Source organism: Zeus faber (genome assembly GCF_960531495.2).
Source record: "Zeus faber genome assembly, chromosome: 19".
NCBI classification, from domain to species: Eukaryota; Metazoa; Chordata; class Actinopteri; order Zeiformes; family Zeidae; genus Zeus; species Zeus faber.
Genome location: NC_137206.1, coordinates 8,923,070 through 8,941,999, shown reverse-complemented (window position 1 = coordinate 8,941,999; position 18,930 = coordinate 8,923,070). Strand labels below are relative to the sequence as shown.

Below are 18,930 nucleotides of genomic sequence, written 5' to 3'. Positions count from 1 at the left end.
TTGTTTCCCAGTCTTGGCTGTAGCTGCATGTCCTTTTCTTTCTGGTCGGTTCATATTCATACTCCGCCTAACTCTGCATAGTTTGTGAATTTGGTGTTTTACTATTTCGCCCGGTGGGTGGGCGTGGCAAAGATGGCGACAGGTTAACCTGCACTTGACCCACTTGTGATTGCCATGCGAAGCAGCCCGATGATGACAGCCTTCCCTGCTTTCCTCACAGCCGTTGGACGAAAGCCAGATTTTAGAAAAGCGTCTGTCCTGGAGCGGTTTGACTTTTGAAAACCTGGTCACCCGAGGCATATCCTGTCCCGAAAACCTAAGTTTAGTTTTGGTTCCACCGTCACTGAGCTGGTACCTCATCCGACACCGACAGTGACGGATGAGGAACCGTCCGTGCCACCCCTCGGCTAATGATAGGTTCCTGCAGGGGTTATGCAGTTAAGGCACAGATCCACTGCCCCTCCCCGGTGGTAACAGGAGACTGGGGTAACCAACTGGAGACAGGCAAATATTGACATTGAACCAGGCACATCCTGAGGTCATGCTGGCGGGACCAGATGTGTGACGTTATCGTCTTGTGGTGGTGACACTGGCCGGTTCGCCCTGGCAGGAAGTGATCTCACTGTGCGATGAAGGCTGCCCACACGCGCACACACACACACACACACACACACACACACACACACACACACACACACACACACACACACACACACACACACACACACACACACACACACACACACACACACACACACACACACACAATTGATGACTTAATTTGGAGTCATCATGGGTTTCATGGGTATCTTCTAGGTGAAACTATTTTAGCTTTCCATGCTATCTGACACATGCAACCCTGTTCTCAACAAAAAGTGAGCACAGAACATCTGGCTCTCTCGTACTCGCTCTCTCTCTCTCTTTCGCTCTCTCTCTCTCTCTCTCCTGCCTGTAACATTCACATTCTGTAAACAACCGCATCTTCTCCCAAGCCTAGGCTAGGCTGTGTAAGGTCACTGGGCAAAAGTTTTTATTTTCCCCCAAGGTCCTTTGTCTTAGAATGTGGATGTGGGCCCTAAGTGCACTGCATTCAGTTTACAGGAAAATGCCCGAGGCCAAGGTGTATTTATTGCCACTGTTGATGCGCCAAAATGAAAATTCTAGGCCGATGCTGAATTTCAGGAAGCACTGACCGAGGCAAATACCAGGCAAATACTACGCAATGGCTTTTGTTTTATTCCATTGCATCAACCAGGTAACTTTTGCTTCTGTATGGAACTAGAAGTAGCAGGTATTTGATGTCCTACAGCTCTGTGTTTGTTCTTGATTTTGCGTGCTTCCAGTCACACAGCTTAAATAAGAACACGTTGACAATTGATGGATTTCTTTTCTGTTTTATCGCCCTGGACTACCCCACCGAGCTGACTTCTGTTGGTATTTTTAGTCCACAGCGACAGTCGTTTGCGAAATAACTCTCACTTCACTGTCAAACAGACATCACCCTCAAAGTTCATGGCTAGCTTTAGACGTACAAACCTGGATTTTGTGTTGTGTTCCAAAACGGTTCCATACTCTTGACGCGTTCTGTTGAAAATGGCAGTCATTAACTTTCAATATTTTCTCTTAATACTTCCTTAATTTTACTCAGTGTGCCAAATGCATTTATTTATGATCGTTTGTATTCTCTTTTTCTTTCATATTATGAATTTCTTGCCAAATATTTACGGTGGCCAAACAAAAACAAGAATCCATAGTAGCCCGTGTGTTTGTAATGGCTGCTTTGTGTTTGTTTACAAATAACAGTCGTTTGGTAAAGCTGATTAAAACAGGCTTAACTTCAACCGGTCTTTTTTTTTTTTTTTTTTTTTTTTTTTTCAGCTGTAGGAGACGTGCCACCACATAATCACAAACATGAACCATCGCACACTCAACCACGCAGACAGTAAGCCCAGATAGGTCTTTCACACTTTCACAATCGCTTGGCAAACCACTCTCAATACACACACTGACACACATTCGCACAAACTGGGCTACTTGTTGACCGGGCGGCACAATAGCAACCTACCTCTTTCCCTGGATTTCCTTCCTTTGTTGAAACACGATTGTTTCCGAACGACCACACCAACGCTCCATCTAGAGCACGGGGCGGGGGACCAAAATCAAACTTGGAACTCCTCTTTGGTCAAAAACAAAAAAGCTCATGTAGTTCCATCTATTTAATTTTGTCCCGCCGTCGGACTGCAGCTAATGAAAAGGCGCCCTTGGCTCTTGGCATGTGGGGACCCACAAGCTATACGTCCTTTTTATGGTCTTGTGTTTTAAGGGAAACAGGAGTTGATGCTTATTCATAAACTTGGTTTCAGATTATGCCCGTATGTCTAGTCTAGGCCTGTGTGGAATGAAAGCGAGTTGGTTGCTTACACAAAGACATAGTCAGATACACCCAAGTACATGCCTGTTAATGCACAACCACACACACACACACACACACACACACACACACACACACACACGATTGATGGTGGTTAAATATGGAAAGTGTGGCACTGTTCCTGACCAGCCTAGCTTTGCGGTGGGAGCAGAAGGCTGTATTCTTCCTGTGACACACCCTGGCCTTTGCACACAGGGGGGACCTTGACACAGCTAACACACTGGGCGAACCACATGACTAATAAGGGCAGCCTGCTTGTCATTTCTGTATTGTGTTTTTCAAACCTACCTATTCATTCAGAATTGGAAATGGTCGCAGATCCATAGGGGAAACTGTGAAGTTGACAGGACATCATAGCGATAACACTTGACAGACTCTCCCCTGAATATTCTGCCTCGATATCAGCGTCGACAGTAACACATCCCTCTCCAAAAGCCTCACAGTTCATGCTCCTGGTGATCTGTCTGCAGGTCCAGCAGATGGCACTGCAGCATCTTATTTAGGATGCCTGGCGAGCAGGCTGCACCGCGATGGCACTGGCTACGCCGACACGGAGGATGGCTTCAGAGCTGAAACAAACTGCCTTTTCTGTTTGCCGCTGAATTCAGTTCGTTAGGCACCGGTACCCAGGAGAAGAGAAGACGCTGTAGCTGGTAAACTAGGTTCTGTCACAAGTCAAACGGAAGAAACATAGTACGCGATAGATTTTTTTCACATTCTGCGCAGGCCTAAACAAAAGGAAAGGCTAGGAGAGAAGGGATGAAGGACGATAGATAAGACAGGCACAAAAAAGTAAAGAAGGAAAGGAAAGGTATCAGATGACAGCAGGTGTACAGTGGAGGGAGTGGTGGAGCGGAGAAAGGCCTACGCTGGCAGGAGCGGCGGTAATCTGGCATTATATGATAAAGACGATGACACAACATGACTCGGCTATTTCCATCGCTGGCCATTGGTCGGTTGACCTCCAAGCCGATGACTGTCTGCTTGTCAATTCCTCTGCGTCCGTCCATGTCTGCAGTATTGTTCCTTGTTAGTTTTATGGGCGGAGTAGAAAGTGTGTGCGCGCCTGTGGTAGAAGGTGGCGTTGCACCGAGTAATCTATCTGGTCCATCTTACACCTGATTCCATGAAATTCACTGTAGTATTGACCCTCTTGAGTGTCAAGTTTCAACTTGGCCCTGTCAAAGAAAATGTCATGAGTATAAACAGACAAGTCTCACACCGTTGGTTGATGACACAAACTCTTGCTCAGCATTTTACTTTCCATCTCTCTCTCTCTCTCTCTCTCTCTCTCTCTCTCTCTCTCTCTGTAGCCATGGCGGAGTTGGACCTGAGCCTGAGCGACGCGCTTACGGACAGCGTGCCCCAGCCTGTCCCGGAAGCCCTGGTGGAGAGGGACTTTGTGGCCCAGCTGGAGGCGGAGGCCTTCGAGGACCAAGTCGGGGAGACGGTGGGCAAGACGGACTACATCCCCCTGCTGGACAATGACGGCACCGCAGGTGAGTGCAGGGAGCAGGGAGTCGTAGGGTGGTCATTCATCACCATGAGGCCTTGAGGTCAGACTGGCACTGAGAGATTCCTTTGCATTGCCTTGTGAAGTCGGAAAGCAAGGAAAAACGACACGACGATACGTGTTGCGACTTATGTTCTAGCTCAGCAGAGTTGTGTAACGTTTGATGGCTTGACAGCTAAAATAATAGTGTCCCCCATTTTTGACTCTCCAACAGACAGCCCCTACACAGGTCAACAGAGCCAAAGCAGTTTTATTATTGTTCAATGATTGGTCAAAGTTCACCAGAGTTGAACTCTGACCTATGTCCGGACTTTGTGTTGAGTTTAGTTTGCTACTGGAATGTGAAACCACTGAGCATGACAAATGCAGTTAACTGAATTCAATAAAAGTCAAAATATCACTGGTGTTGCCAGGGCCCAACAACACCAGATCATTGTGAGAGTGAACAAGACTTTCAGTCATTATCTCCAGAATAGTTGGAGAACAGATAGAGACAGAATGCAAAAAAGCAATGGGGACTGGAATAAAGAATCTATGACTTAAAAGAATAGAAGAATAAGTTGATAGACGCTGAAGACATAGCAGCAGGAAAGTAGAAAGATTGGAAGGAACACAGTGAGAGACTGCGGCCTGTCCGTCAACACTTAGCCTCGGTAATGAGCTTGACCTCTACTGAGCTTGGGCTCACTAATCCTATCAGCTACTTGCTGGCTGCCCCTCATTTCCTTTTCCCGTCTGTGTGGAGGAAAAAAATTGAACAAATATAGAGAGAAATGGAAATACAGAACCTTTTTTTTTCTAAAGTGGAAGAAGGAAAGAGAGAGAATTTGTCCTTGTATGTGTGTGTTTGCATGTTGTTTTGTATAGATGTGCTTAAACTGCAACTGTTTGGGGAGGAACTTACAAGTCCTTCGTACGAAAGCCTCATACCACACCCCCCCCCCACTGTTGCATTTGAACAATCAAAAGCAAATATCCCAGCACTATTTGACATCCCCAAAACGTAACGAAAAGCCCCTTTATGCAACACGAACAGCAGCTGCTCAGTCCATTGAGGTACTCTTAATGTACTCTTGAAACTAACTAGCTCTTTTCATTGTAGCTTAGGGGAAAACAAACACCCCAATAAACTCCAGGGTTTTGCGGCTCCAGCTACTGACAGTCTAGTTAACCCCGGTACCATTTTGGATCTGGTGCTGGTGTGTTGTGTCACCGGCCTTGTTCCCATCGTGAGCACATGCCGTGTCCCCTGAGACTCTTCAATCTGCAATGAGGCAGCACGTACAGACGTGAAGGGGCGTGAAGGAGCCGCATGCTCTCACCCTTATGTTGAGAATTTGGATAATTGATATTTTCAAAAGGCAAACGGAGGTATTTAACGGAAATCACTCACAAACATCCCACGCCTGATAAGATAACGATCCCTCCCCACCCCGAGAGAGTATCATCTTTTTTTTTTGGGCTGTCTGGTGCTTTGTTCAGAAATCCACTGTGTTCCAACCCACAGCACTGGCCATGTTGGAAACGCCGCAGCGCCCGGTTGCCTCAGTTGCCTCGTCTCGGTACGGGACTCTGGCTGTCACTGAGAATCTGTCTGCGTGTCACTCAGTCTGTTTTTCTGGGCCGGCAGAGAGTCTGCCGGCTCGGGGCTGTTCATGTTGAAGTCAGCATACAGCATGAAATGGGTCCCTCGGATCTTAAAGGCGAGGAGCATGACAATCGTTCTGCTGGGGTGAAGGGTTACGGTCCCTCTGGGTTCAACCAGGTTCAAAACATGAAGGCGGTTGGTTGAAGGCCAAGATAATGTGGTGTTCACTCGGCCCACGAGGGAATTAAATCCGGCCCGTGGAGCCTCCATCACCAGAGATACGCAGATTAGAGAGGGGAGGGGCGGGTATCTATGGCTCTATGGAGCATGAGAGTGTCTGAGAAAGTCTCCCGGTTACAGAGGTGCAGGATTTATTATTAACAAGTAAAGAGTATTCACACAAAAGAAATCCAGTTTTTACCTAATAATGTCCCATAACAACGAAAAGCAACGGGGAGACCTGCGAAGCATGGGACTCACAGGGCTTTTTTTGTTTCGTTCAATAAGAAAACGGAGGAAAATTAAAATACCTAAAATAAAAACACTCTTTTTTTTGTTTGGAGGCACGGGGAACGGAGACGCGCAGTGGACCGGAGACCAGACCACTCCCTCTCCATTACGCCAACCACTGTCCTGATCCAAGGCGGAACTGGACAGTCCCTTAATTGTGTTTAAAATCTTAGTTTCATACAAGTTGAAACTAACTAAAATACATACCTCTAAAATTAAGGACACAGGAAAACCTGTCTGGAGGAGAAAGAAACTCCGCTCCGATTCTCTTGGTTATGTTTACATTTTTCATTTTCCATACAAATGAGGAAACTAAAAACACTTGGCTTCATTTAGTCAGCTCCCAGAATGTAAATAGGTTGGAGGACCAACAAAGCCACATGTTACTTGCCACATGGCCACTTGATTCCCTGCTGAATGGGGACTTGACACCCTGCTGAATGGGGCAATCTCTGCATTGTTCTTGTATTTTGAGGTAATGTTGAACAGCGTCATCGACACACATGCGAGACAAAAAAAAAGTCCTAAGCCACCAAATGTACCTAAAGTCTGCGGTGGGTCACATACAGTATGGAGGAATGATCTTCACCTGGATGGTCACTTTTAAAGAAACGATCAATCGGCGTTCACGCTGTTCAGTGTCTCGGTGAATGAACTGTGTTTCCCTATGTAATCTAACTGGAATATTTAACTTGACGGTTTAACATTTATATACTATTTATAAATCAAACTTGGCTTTGAAAATATGTTGCAAGATAAAATAAAAACACAATCTGGAACAATCAAATTTTCCTTCTAGAATTATTTTTTTCAACTTATTTGGCGGCTTGTGGCGATTTAAGAAACGCGCGACAATTCGGGTTTTTCTGCGGTGGGTCACATTTAAAGTATCTACGTTTCTGCAATTCTACCATCAGAGACAAGTTTTAGAGGTCAACTCTGCCTGAGTTCTATGCCTCTTTGAGTGAGGCCAAGTTTTGAAATACAAAACAATCGGCCCAAAGTAGGTCGGTCCTGTTTGGATCCACCTACAACTGCGAGCAAACCTTCTCAGTCATAAAACATCTACAAATCAAAGCACAGAACCAGGCTGATTGACAAACATTTGCGTGCCATACTAAGGATTACTTTAAAAATGCTACCAAACTCGGATAATTGATCTGCAGAATATATTATTGAGGAGTTCTGAATAATTAAATGGCAATAACTAAATGCACTAATAAAAAGGGTTATGAAAAGAAACGGTATTGAACTGAATGTGTTTAGAAACAAAATGAACAGGTTTAGAAACTTGAAAAAAATGATGTATGAAATGACAATGATATGCACAACGATATGCACTGATAGAAGAGGAAGTTATCAACATGGCACTGTTGATAATACTAATCAGCTACTTATGCACCACTGTTAAAACAGATCTCTGAGAAAATCTATTAATATTATAAGGAATACTCGTCTTGCAGTTCTTGATTGAGCATTGAGGAAAATCATAAATTGTAAACTTGGAATGCGGCCCCTCACATTGTCTTCAAAACTTTATCCAGCCCTTGAACCAAAAAGTTTGCCCACCCCTGCTCTAGGGCCATAATGGGTTTTTACGCCACACCCTCTGGTGGACAACTCACGTCATTGCACTTTTCTCTTCATTGCACTCAAGACAAAATCATTATTTTAATTTGTCAAACTTGATTGACATGAGAGTAAAATGAAAAAACAACTGATTATTGATTCATCTTCAGACTTAATTATTTAAGTTTTGGAGTGATGACTTTATCATGTAGCTCAATGTGCAGAACCTCATATTACCACCATTCTATCATACAGCCCTAGCTAGTTATCATGGACTGATGGATGTAGAGGGATAGATGCAGTGGTTCATTAATAGATGGATGGATACGAGGATGAATAGATGAATAAAAAATTCTGTGAGTGACAGTGAATTGATGTCCGCTCACCTCTGAGGCCCTTTCAGTTTTCAGCTGCCCAGACACATTGGCCAGACAAGCTGACTATGTGTGGGCAGTTGTCACTGTCGGCCGGCTTTACAGACGGGGCCCTGGGCGTCGTGGATTTGGTCAAATTGCGGACATGCTGACACGCCTGAGTGCCAAACAAACAGGACGAGTCATTGTTCTCTGTCAGCAGTCGCTGTGTTGCTGGTTTGGAGGTCTGTGTGTGTGTGTGTGTGTGTGTGTGTGTGTGTTTAAGCCCTAACAGACTAGAATTCTACAGAGCCTGTGCTATTTGTGGCATTGGGTGATGTGTGTGTTTATCTGATTTATACTGTTTGATACTCAAATGATTGCGGCCGCTGACAGCACCAAATATTGCGCGTCAGTTGCACCGGCTATCTGCCCCGTCTCAACGTATTGATTCACGAAAGATATTGCGCTAATGATATGACACGGCCATAAAGTTTTGCAGTTGAGTGCAATGTGCCCTTGTTCTCCGTCTGATCGCAATCATCCATGCAGCCTCCAGGGGCGCCAGACAATTCTCAGTGCTTTGATTAGCGGTGCATATACCTGTTGAGAGCCTTTTTTTCGTCTTTTTTTGTCTGCGCAGTTGCCACCAGCTCTCTGCAGACATGAATAATTTCGCTCTCACTGCGTGCTGCTATTAGTGCTGGTGTTTGTGAATTGGACATTTTTGCGACAAGGCTCATTTCCATAAAGCCAATTCTGCGGCAAATGTATGAATAATATCTAATTGAAATACATGCAAATAGCACCGGTGCATGAGACGCTATTTGCGTGGCAGCGCAGTTAGGGATGCATTTCACCATTTTGCAGGTGCTTTGTGAATTAGACGGTTGCTTTTGGTGTTATTTGCGCAGGTTTAGCGCCCGCAAAAGCTGTGCAATCCTTTTGTGAATTTGCCCCTCAGTGTTTCTGCCCTGAACTGTGTGTGTGTGTGTGTGTGTGTGCGTGCGTGCGTGCGTGCGTATGTGCGTGCGAGATAAATAGAGACATAGGGATAAGGGATAAATTGAGTGGGTGTTGCAGTGACTCAACAGTTGGGCAATGAGAGTTCCACCATGCCACCTCTGTTGGCATCCTTGGCAAACACCACAACATGTATCCCCCTCCCTAACCGAATGCCCTAGACTGACCTTTACTGGCTCTCGTAGTTGTAGACACACTCAGGGGCTATGTTTAGTCACAACAACAGCAGCAATAATAATTTTAAACTGGAATTATACAGTCTCAAAACTATGCAAATGGGTGATGAGGGAGTAATTTGCTTGTATGGGTGTGTGTGTGTGTGCGTGTGTGTGTGTGTGCGTGTGTTTGTGTGCATGCGTGCATGTGTGTGCACACGCGTCTGTGTGTGCACACACACGCACGTGTTTATGCATGGAAGCAGAAGCCGCCACTGCATTGGAAAATGGAGAACAGGAGGCTCAGGGCGCACAAAAGCCTGGTAAGAACAATTCCCATTATTCCCTGTGTCTTTGCTCAGTCTGCCTGCGGCCTCCTCATCACCTTCATCCACCAATCACAGACTTGGATGTTATTTTACTTCCTGCCTTGTCTTTCACTTCAGTTCTTTTGGGTTTTGTCTGAATATTTGTGTGCGTGTGTGCGTGTGTGTGCGTGTGTGTGTGTGTGTGTGTGTGTGTGTGTGTGTGTGTGTGTGTGTGTGTGTGTGTGTGTGTGTTTGTGTGTTTGTGTGTGTGTGTGCATGTGTTTGCGTGCGTGTGTGAGAGAATTGAATTAGACAATAAATACTTTCACATGGATACTCATCTAGCTCATGCGTTTCCTCCCTCAAGATAAAGATAAAAAACAGTTAGGATGACATATCACAACTAACGATGAGCCAAAACAAAAATTCTTGGCTAAATTTGCCAAATTTTAGGAAACACAGCCAAATTCCAAGTAATATTTATTTATTTATTCATGTATTTGTTTATTAAAATACTTTGTATCTAAGACATATCAGGTTCCAGTCAGCGCTAACACTGCTCCGTGCATTCTGCGCTGCATAAAGAAATCAACTCAACTAGTTTGCTAAGACAGCAGGATCATGAACGTCCTGCAACCTTAAAAGAAACACCTGCAGCAGGTGTCTTTCTTCTTGTTTAGTACAGTATATACTGCCTGATTCAAGCACTTGGCTTTGTTGTCGATTTCTCTTTTCGCGGTTGACTCGGATGTGAGAAAGAATGCGTAGCGTAGAAATACAGCCACAGCGCTGCTCGTCAGACATTTGGCATTGCCCAGCATGCTACAGACTACCCACGGATCTGTCTTTTGTTTGTTAGAACCTTTCGCCCGCGTCTCTGAGCTCGACTACCATTCACTTCACAGTCAGACGGATATCAACCTTAACAGTGCATCCATAACATCTTGTTTTTGGATTTCTGTGGCCTCAAATGGCGCCACACCGCTGGCTTATTAACTGTTGAAAACTGCAGTCTTCTACTTTCACCGAACAGGAGTGTAAACAGCAGGGGTCACTTACAGCGTTGTCTGAACGTGTTGTAGATACGAGAGCAATGTAACTAGCATCACATTTTGAAAACGTAGGTGCGTCCCTGCCCACGACCAAAACGACGACGAACCTCAGCTTTGTCGGCCACATGTCAGACGCACATTTGCGCTCTTGAATGGAAGCCACACAAATAGAAATCTCATTCGCCAAAACGGGAGCTCGTAAAAAAAAAATTAAAAAGAAAAATGAGCTGTAGCGTTTCCCAAGGGGTGAGACTGGCGGAGATAACAACAAACCCATTGAAACGCAATTTCCCCTCGCAGCGCTGGTGATGAGTAGTTCTGTTGTTAGTGGCTGTTAAAGTATGAATGCTATCACTGACTTGTGCTGTCAGGGCCTGGGCTACTTAAGTCAACAACGCTGCAGCGAGGTAATTAGCAAAAGCGAGAAGCCGCAGCTCAGATAAGAGAACATTTATAATGTCTAATGAACAAGCCCGAGTGTGTGTGTGTGTGTGTGTGCACTGGGTGTGTGTGTACGCAGGTGTGGCAGTGTTTCTGTATGCGCTTCATTTTTATTGAACCGGTTTTTTTTGTTTTCGTTTTTTTTCCTGAGAATCCACTTCTCCTCTTCCTCCCAATCTGTGGCCATTCATTACCCTTCGTCATCTTTATTTACCTTTTGTCTCGTGGTCGGACGGTTGAGAGTGTGCATGCTCAGACCGCACCGAGCTTATACTGTACGACTTCATCGCCGCGATAGCACAGATGAATCAGTACAACGTACCAAACCTTGTGCCCCGTACCTGGGTCGAAATCGACTGACCTTCAAGTCTTGTGCACACAGCAAACACAAAAATGACAATGTGTTTTCTTGTATTGCTGTCTGCGTCTCTCTATCTCCTTTTATTTCCTTACGCTGTTGCTTCTTCTTCTGCCGCTCAAGAGGAAGATAGAGAGATAGACAGCGTAATGCCCCTGAGGCGCCGAGTTAAAACTCACAAAATGTTTTCAGACACTAGGAAAAAAAAAAAACAAACAAACCAAAAAACAGGTGGGTTGAAGCCCACTTCCTGCGTTGAAGGCTCCACTTCCGCCGTCCAAGCGGAGTTGACCGCAGCTCGAACAGTTGATTCTCACCCTGCTCGGCATGCCTGGAATCAGCTCCTCGGTACCGGAAGGCTTTGACCCGCGGAAGCACGCTGGCATCTTTGCATGACATCATGACAGTGACCTCACGTTCGTGTGAAGACGATGGCAGGACTCGGAATTGGCAATAGCAGTTCGATTACGCAAATGCAAAAGCTATTGACCCCCCTGAGTGGGATTTAGTCACGAGATGCACGGAGGTGGATGCTCTTTCTAGCGCGGAGGCCGTCATGTCCGGAAACATCGGCGGTGTCAGTCAACGTCAGAGAGATCAGTCACTGCGGAGACGCATTTAGAGAGTTCGCTTCACGCCGGCGGATGGCAACGTCCTGCCCTGCCGCTGTCAACAACAGCCGGGCTGATGTCCCCGCTTCCCTGGAGCGCAGCGGAGCCGATATGACCATCAAAACGCCCGGTCAGGCGCTGTCTTTATCGTCGCCGTCCGCCAGATTGATCGGCAGCGATGAGTGTCTACGTCGCGGACCGCGGGAGAAGCGGGGGAAAATCCAGCTCCACGTATCGGCATGCGCGTCAGCCTGTTTGCATGCTTGGTTTGCCTCGCTATCTGTGTTTGGCTCGCTATCTGTGTGCACACTTTGCCTCTGTCGCCATAGTGAGACAAAATATTGCATGTATAATTGTGTGTGTTTCATGCATGTGGAGCGTACCAGTCCGGAGAGGTAATAAGGGTGCGAGCTCGACGTAGAGGCCGGGAGGCGTGAGTCCTGACACTTGGACAGAGGTGTGCATCATCAGCGAAGCGTTTCGGCGTATACAAAATCACAGAATGACTTAGCCCCCTCGCCATCTACGGACCAGTTTGAAGTGTAATCCCGGCTGTCGTAATAGCCTATCTTGCCATGTCCTTTCACGTCACGGTCCTTGAGTATGCATTGTGTAGCGCAGGTCTTAAAATCTGTGTGGAGACACTTTCCTTATGCTCCGCCTTGTGTGGATATTGCAGTCAGGGGAGGTATTTTCGGGTGGACGCAGCATCTGCTCTTGTGTAGGTGCACAGGAGACCCATTCATCATTGTTATCGCACATGAGCCCCAGGGAGAGGACGCAGGTGGTAAAAGTAGTAACTGGGTCAGAGAATTGAGAAATAAAGCTGGAGAAGGCCAAGGGGGGGGGAGTACAACCATATACAAACATGTTTTGGTTCGCGGTTGTGCCGTACATGTACGGTAAGTGTATGCATGCACGACTGTTTACGTGTGTGTGTGTGTGTGTGTGTGTGTGTGTGTGTGTGTGTGTTTGTGCGTGCGTGCGCGTGGGCGCGTGTGTCGCTGGGTTCACAGCCATGCATACTCGGCAGATGTAGGATGCACGCTGCATGACGCTGCCGCCTGGCAAAGGCGAGTATGACCCTAAGTGTTTGAAGCGCGTGTCCTGACCGCGGAGTTGACCGTTGGAACAGTGAATAAATGTCTTGGAGTGCTTCACTAACCTTGCTTTATTCCTCTCTCCCTCTCTTCACCCGCCTCCTTTCCCGGCCTCTTTCTCCCCATAATCGCTTCCTTCCAACTGCTCTTCTCTCGCCCCCCCGCCCTTTCCTCTCTCTTCCACACTTCCTCTCTCTCTCTCTCTCTCCCTCCGCCTCTTCCACTCCTCTGACCCTTCACTCCCCCCCCCCCCCCCCCTCCTCCCTGCCTCCGTCTTGGTCTCCTGTCTTTGCTGATCCCCGTGCTTCAGAGGACTAGAACCCGCCTCCGTCACCACGCCAACTGTCAATCAGCTGTGCTTCAGCTTCTCTGCACTTTGCCCTCTTCCCCTCTCCCCCTTATCCAAACGCACACGCACTCACACTCACACTCGCACACACACCTCTTCCTCATCGGGTGTGACCCTTATCCAATGTGATGATGGGGATTCGATTACTTATGGTAATCTAAAGTCCCTTCACCCCACGAATGTCCTTTCCCCCTCGGTGGTGTTTGAGAATATAATTATGTCTCTATGTCACCCAAGCCTCCTGTCTAAAATTAGCAATATGCATACATCCACCTCGTCAGGCAAAATGCCATCATGTCTTCCTCCTCCGATTACTGAAGCAGAGAATTACTTATCAGACGTCCATGTCCTCAGACAGATGTGCCCACCACACACACACACACACACACACACACACACACACACGGACCATAACCCCTTCAGCCCTGTCCCCTTTGGTATCCCAAGCCCTGTATGATTCTATCAAACTGTCTTGCCAACGCTGCAAGCCCTGACCCTTCAACACCCAGCACAGCCACAAACACATCCAAACACACACACACACACACACACACACACACACACACACACACACACACACACACACACACACACACACACACACACACCCCCCACACACACAGTCCTCCTATGCTGTGCCCTGTGTTTGTCAAAACTAATACAGAGTTCCTAATGGAATGTTTTTTTAACACCCACTGTGACAGCGACTCCTTAACCTCTAGCCTGGTCCCCCTCTACTTCTCACTAATCAAACGGGTAGAAAATGGAACTGCGTTGAAGGGTAGGCGATTTATAGAATGTAAACAAGTCCCACAAATGTTTATATTGTTTTCATAATGGTCCTTTGTTCAGTGTGATTACTGTACTGTTATGATTTGGTCATCCTGATGACGACTCAAAATCAATGGTGACGATGTTTCTGCAACTGTTTATGTTAAAATGAGTAATCTAAGATTCATGTGTTACTTTGGTGATCATCCATCGAGCGTCCCGGTCTCCAGTGTCTTGCTGAAGGTATCGTTTCCTCTGATATCTTCCAGCAGTTACCACAGGGATTATGTTCCATTCTCCATCCCGTTTGGGCTGTCGCGGCACTAAAAAGCGTGCGCCTCCAAAAAGTCAGAGATGAGATTTTCTCTTTGTTGCCGCACTTTTCCTGATTGTTGGTGTTAGGTGTTTTCACTGAATATTCTGTGTGTATCTCTGTCTTTCCATCCACGTTTCTTGCGAATAAAAGTTATTATACAACACAGACACTGACCTGGCTTCGCGTTTCTCTTTCTTCCTCTTTAATAAAGCAATACTAACTCCTCTTTCTAAACCCTTCCCTATCCTGTTTTTTTTTCTATTTTGAAATTTTCAGAGATCCCTATGCTCTTCTGGGTTCCTAAAAGGAACACTAGAACACTTCAATCGAACTGCCGGTGTTGCCGGTGGAGACTGGGTTTTTCAGAGCTGAGGGAGAGACGGGCAGAGGGAGAGAGAAAGCGAGTCGTATTTTTGGAAAGCAACAAAAGGAAAGAAAATAATCCGGTTATCCTTTTTGCCTCCTTAGCAAGTCACAAAACCACTCAATCAGTAATGATGAGATAGTTGCCCCCCCCCCCCAAAAAAATGTAGTCTCTAGTCTAGTCAGATGCAAGGTAATGCAAAAGAAACAGCAAAAAGGTGAATACGAGTGGACATATTTATGTAATATCACAAATACATTATGTCACACAGCCAAAATATACAGTATGTATGTGGAGACACAGACGGGGTTGTAGATACACTTTATTGAAGAGAGAAGCGTAGTTGGAATTAGCCCAGGAGCAGATAGACATGTGTCATGACAGGGCTCCTCTCCTGAGTGTGTGTGGGGATGGAGGTTTTACCTGTTGCTCGTTAGACCTACCTACGAGCAACAGGTATTCAGCCACCCTGATCCCAATCACCTAGATCCAGGTCAGGTATGGCTGCTCAAACCACACCATACCCACACCACTATACATATATACATATATACATACATACAGTGTATGTATATATATATATACATTTTTTATATGTATATATATGTACTGTATATATGTATGTGTGTGTGTGTGTGTGTGTGTGTGTGTGTGTGTGTGTGTGTGTGTGTGTGTGTGTGTGCATATAGTTATATTACTGTAAGACTATTGTTCACATGCTCCCCACATAATCTCTTAACTTCCTACCCATAAGTCTTCATGATGCTAAGGATAAAATTCTCTTTCTAGCGTCCTTCCAATATTCTCACTGTCAGCAATCAGAGGCAGTGTTCGTATATTTCTGTATATGTGGACTCTATAGTTAGTCTATAAGGGCCAGCAGGCTGCCATGTTATTGGAAAGATGGATGGGTTCTTGTTGGTAGTTGTGAGGCGTAAAATAAGCGAATATATACAGTATCTATGTGTGTACGTGTCCTCTGAATGTATGGTAACAGTAGAGGAAAAAGTGTTATTTTTTGCTATATACTTTGAGATCAAAAGATGAATAGAAAACGTACAGATAATCAGCATATTCTGTATGTTTTGCCATTTTACAGAAACCGTTTTTTCATTGAGTCCCATAGTTTCAACTGTGCAAAATAGCCTGTAAGTACAGGCACTGCAATGACTCGACCACCCTCTGACGTCACCAAAATGTTTGGTACCTTCTTTTCCAGGCCTTCGCTGCAGCTGCTTGCAGTGACCTTTACTAAGGTGGGGGTTCTGTTTTCAGTCTTAGTCAGCAAGTGAAATGCAAGCTCCATTGGAATCAGGTGACTTACTTGGCCATGTCCAAAGCTTTCCATTTTTCTTCTTGATAAATGCTTGGGTTTCGCAGGCAGTGTGTTCAGGATCATTGCCTTGCTGCAGGATGAAGCGCTGGCCGATGAGGTTGGTGGAATTTCTTTGTACATTGCCAGACAAAATCTGGGGGGAAAAATGCTGACTGACACTCAGGAATGAGGGTAGAGCTTTGTGGGGTAATTTGGCGCTGGCTCATATCTGTCAGCGCTCATACCTGATGCAAGGATGTCTAAATTCTGACCAAACTCAGCAAACCTTCCGTAGTGGGGATGGCCGCTGTCCGTGGTGCTGAACCTTCTTTCCCTGCACCAAGCAAGGCTCACGCTCGGCAACTGTCATGAAGCATTTCGTGGACAAAACAGCAACCGATCAGGGAGTTTTATCTGCTCGAAAACCTGAAATTCTATCCTACAATGAAGTAAACTTCCATTGCACCAACCATTTTGAACATGGATTCTCACAATCCCTGGGCGGATTAATGGGCGGCCTGCTTACTAATGGCAACGATAGAGGAACCACTGTATGTGTGTGTCCATTATAGACGCGTTTCAACACCGATCCTTGGCAGCAGATGTATGTTTTTTATCAGAGACCCTCCTGTGCCCTGACGCATACATCACAACACACCCACATTCCACCCTGAGCCTCTACTCTGCCAGCTGCACCCCTAACACAACCCTCAGGGAGGAGAGCGCCAGAAAAAGGGGTGGAAGTGTTGAAGCTAGAATACTTTGATTTTCTTTTTAGGAATGCCAGGTGTAGTGCAATAAGTTCATTTTATAGCACAGTCAAAACTACAGAAACGCAGTATCGGCACCGCAAGTGGAGGCATTGCTTCCCGTGCAAACAATCATTGTTTCCTCAGCGTTTTGGGGGTGGTGTGGATCCCCCTTTTTTCCTCGATCACGTCAACCCACTCTCAGCCTGAGGAGCTCATGCGGAGTGCCCTCCCTTTTTACGTGAAGGAGTGATTAGGTTGAAATGTGAAATAAATCCTCCGCTAAATATTCATGGTGGGACTCTAATCCCCGAGCTGAGGGAAGCATAATTCCTCCCTCGCTGATGCCTCCTCTGTTGGCAGAAGGCCTTTCATCTGCCACCACTGAGAGGAGCGTGTGCGTGTGTGTGTGTTTGATGTCTGGCATCCAATGTCGGCGTGTCGTTGCACAATTTTATACGGCACTCTTAGATCCGTGCACGTGTTGGTGTCATGGTGTGTATGTGAATATATTTGCTTGTACTGTAAGTGTGTTCACGGGAATGAATAACACAACTGGCAGCGCTGCCTTCCTGCTTCTCCTGCCTGCGCCCCTTAACGTGTAGGTGATCCCCCTCAACCCCCGATTTGACAGACGAAATCTGTACTTGTGGGAGTGTTTGCACCCAGAAGCTCTTGCCTGGCTCAACGGTACATAATAGAGTTTGTGACAATGCAGAGAATAGAGCTGAAAGGAAACGAGGATGACGACAACGGAAAATGCAAAAGCCGAATAGTGCTAAATATCAGGGGTTTTTTTTCTTTCTTCAGTCTGGTTAACATATAAGTCGTCAACTGTCAACACGCAGAAGGTCGCCAGCGAGTTAGGAATAATTTAGTACACACACATACTCACACACACATAGCTGTTTTCAGGCGACGATAAAGAAGTGTGAGAGATGTGGTGGCATGAGAGCCTTAAATACAAAGAGCAGAATGGAGGGTGTGTGTATGTATGTGATATGAGGGTGGAGAAGGCATCATCTATGCTCAGCGAGTCCAGCAGGTCTCTCTGCTTGTGACCCATACAGTACATACAAGAAGAATCTTTATTTATCACATGCACCACAACACATGCACTCATGCGGTGACCAACACACATACTTCAAATGCTGGCCGTGAAACTTATTCTCTGCTTTTGACCCATCCTGGCTTGTCCTTCCTCCGGGGGGGCAGCCAGGAGCAGTGGGCAGCATACAGCGAAGCGCCCAGGGACCAGTTACAAACATCCATCCCTGGGCAGATGACGACGTTGTGCATGTTTTTGATGGGGGTCCTTACTGACGTTACACGGAGGAAACCCTATGTGAGCACGGGGAGAACATGCCAACTCCACACAGAAAGGCCCCTAATCGGGAGGTAACCCGCCGGAGCGCGGTGTCAACAGTGCCCCAAGCGGGAATCGAACCCAAGACCTTCTTGCAGTGAGGCAGTAGTGCGCGTACACACACACACACACACACACACACACACACACACACACACACACACACACACACACACAGACACACACACACACACACACACACACACACACACACACACACACACACACACACAAACACAAACACACAGATGAAGTCCTCCCTCACTTCATTAGCTCCTTGGCTTCACTCCTGCATGCTGGCTGATCTCATGGTCTGCGCTACACAGACTTCCCCATCTGCTAACCTTTAATCAAAGAGCAACTGAGAGAATCGCTTTACTTTCCACAGCTCGAACAACACAAATAAGTGGTGTCCAACCTCTGACGAGATATTACAGTGATTACTTGATGGTGAAAGGCATTGTGGGAGGTTGCCTGTTCAGCTAGACAGCACAATAGTGTAGCATAGCAGACAGATTTCCATTTCATTTCTGAAAACTTTAAACTTTCTGTATCACTCAATACCAAATATGGATAAGTACTCAGTAGTATCTATTCAGCGTAAATTTGGAAAAATAATGTTTGTGCTGTGAGAACATTAAATCACTTTATTTAGTTTTAGTATTTAATTTAAAAAGCAGTATCTGAC

At 46.1% G+C, this 18,930-nt stretch overlaps 1 protein-coding gene across 3 annotated transcripts in view; it reads left to right on the top strand.

The window, feature by feature from the left end:
• The window catches only part of LOC307245227 (uncharacterized protein), a 112,712-nt gene that overhangs the window by 25,245 nt on the left and 68,537 nt on the right, over positions 1-18,930 (top strand). For 2 of the 3 annotated variants that reach the window (XM_080020689.1, XM_080020688.1), the window contains exons 2-3: positions 3,745-3,930; positions 9,409-9,465. In XM_080020689.1, the coding sequence (XP_079876815.1) occupies positions 3,747-3,930; positions 9,409-9,465 (241 nt within the window). In that variant the 5' untranslated portion in view covers positions 3,745-3,746. The remainder of the gene's footprint in view (positions 1-3,744; positions 3,931-9,408; positions 9,466-18,930) is intronic. The other variant, XM_080020690.1, reaches the window with a different exon arrangement.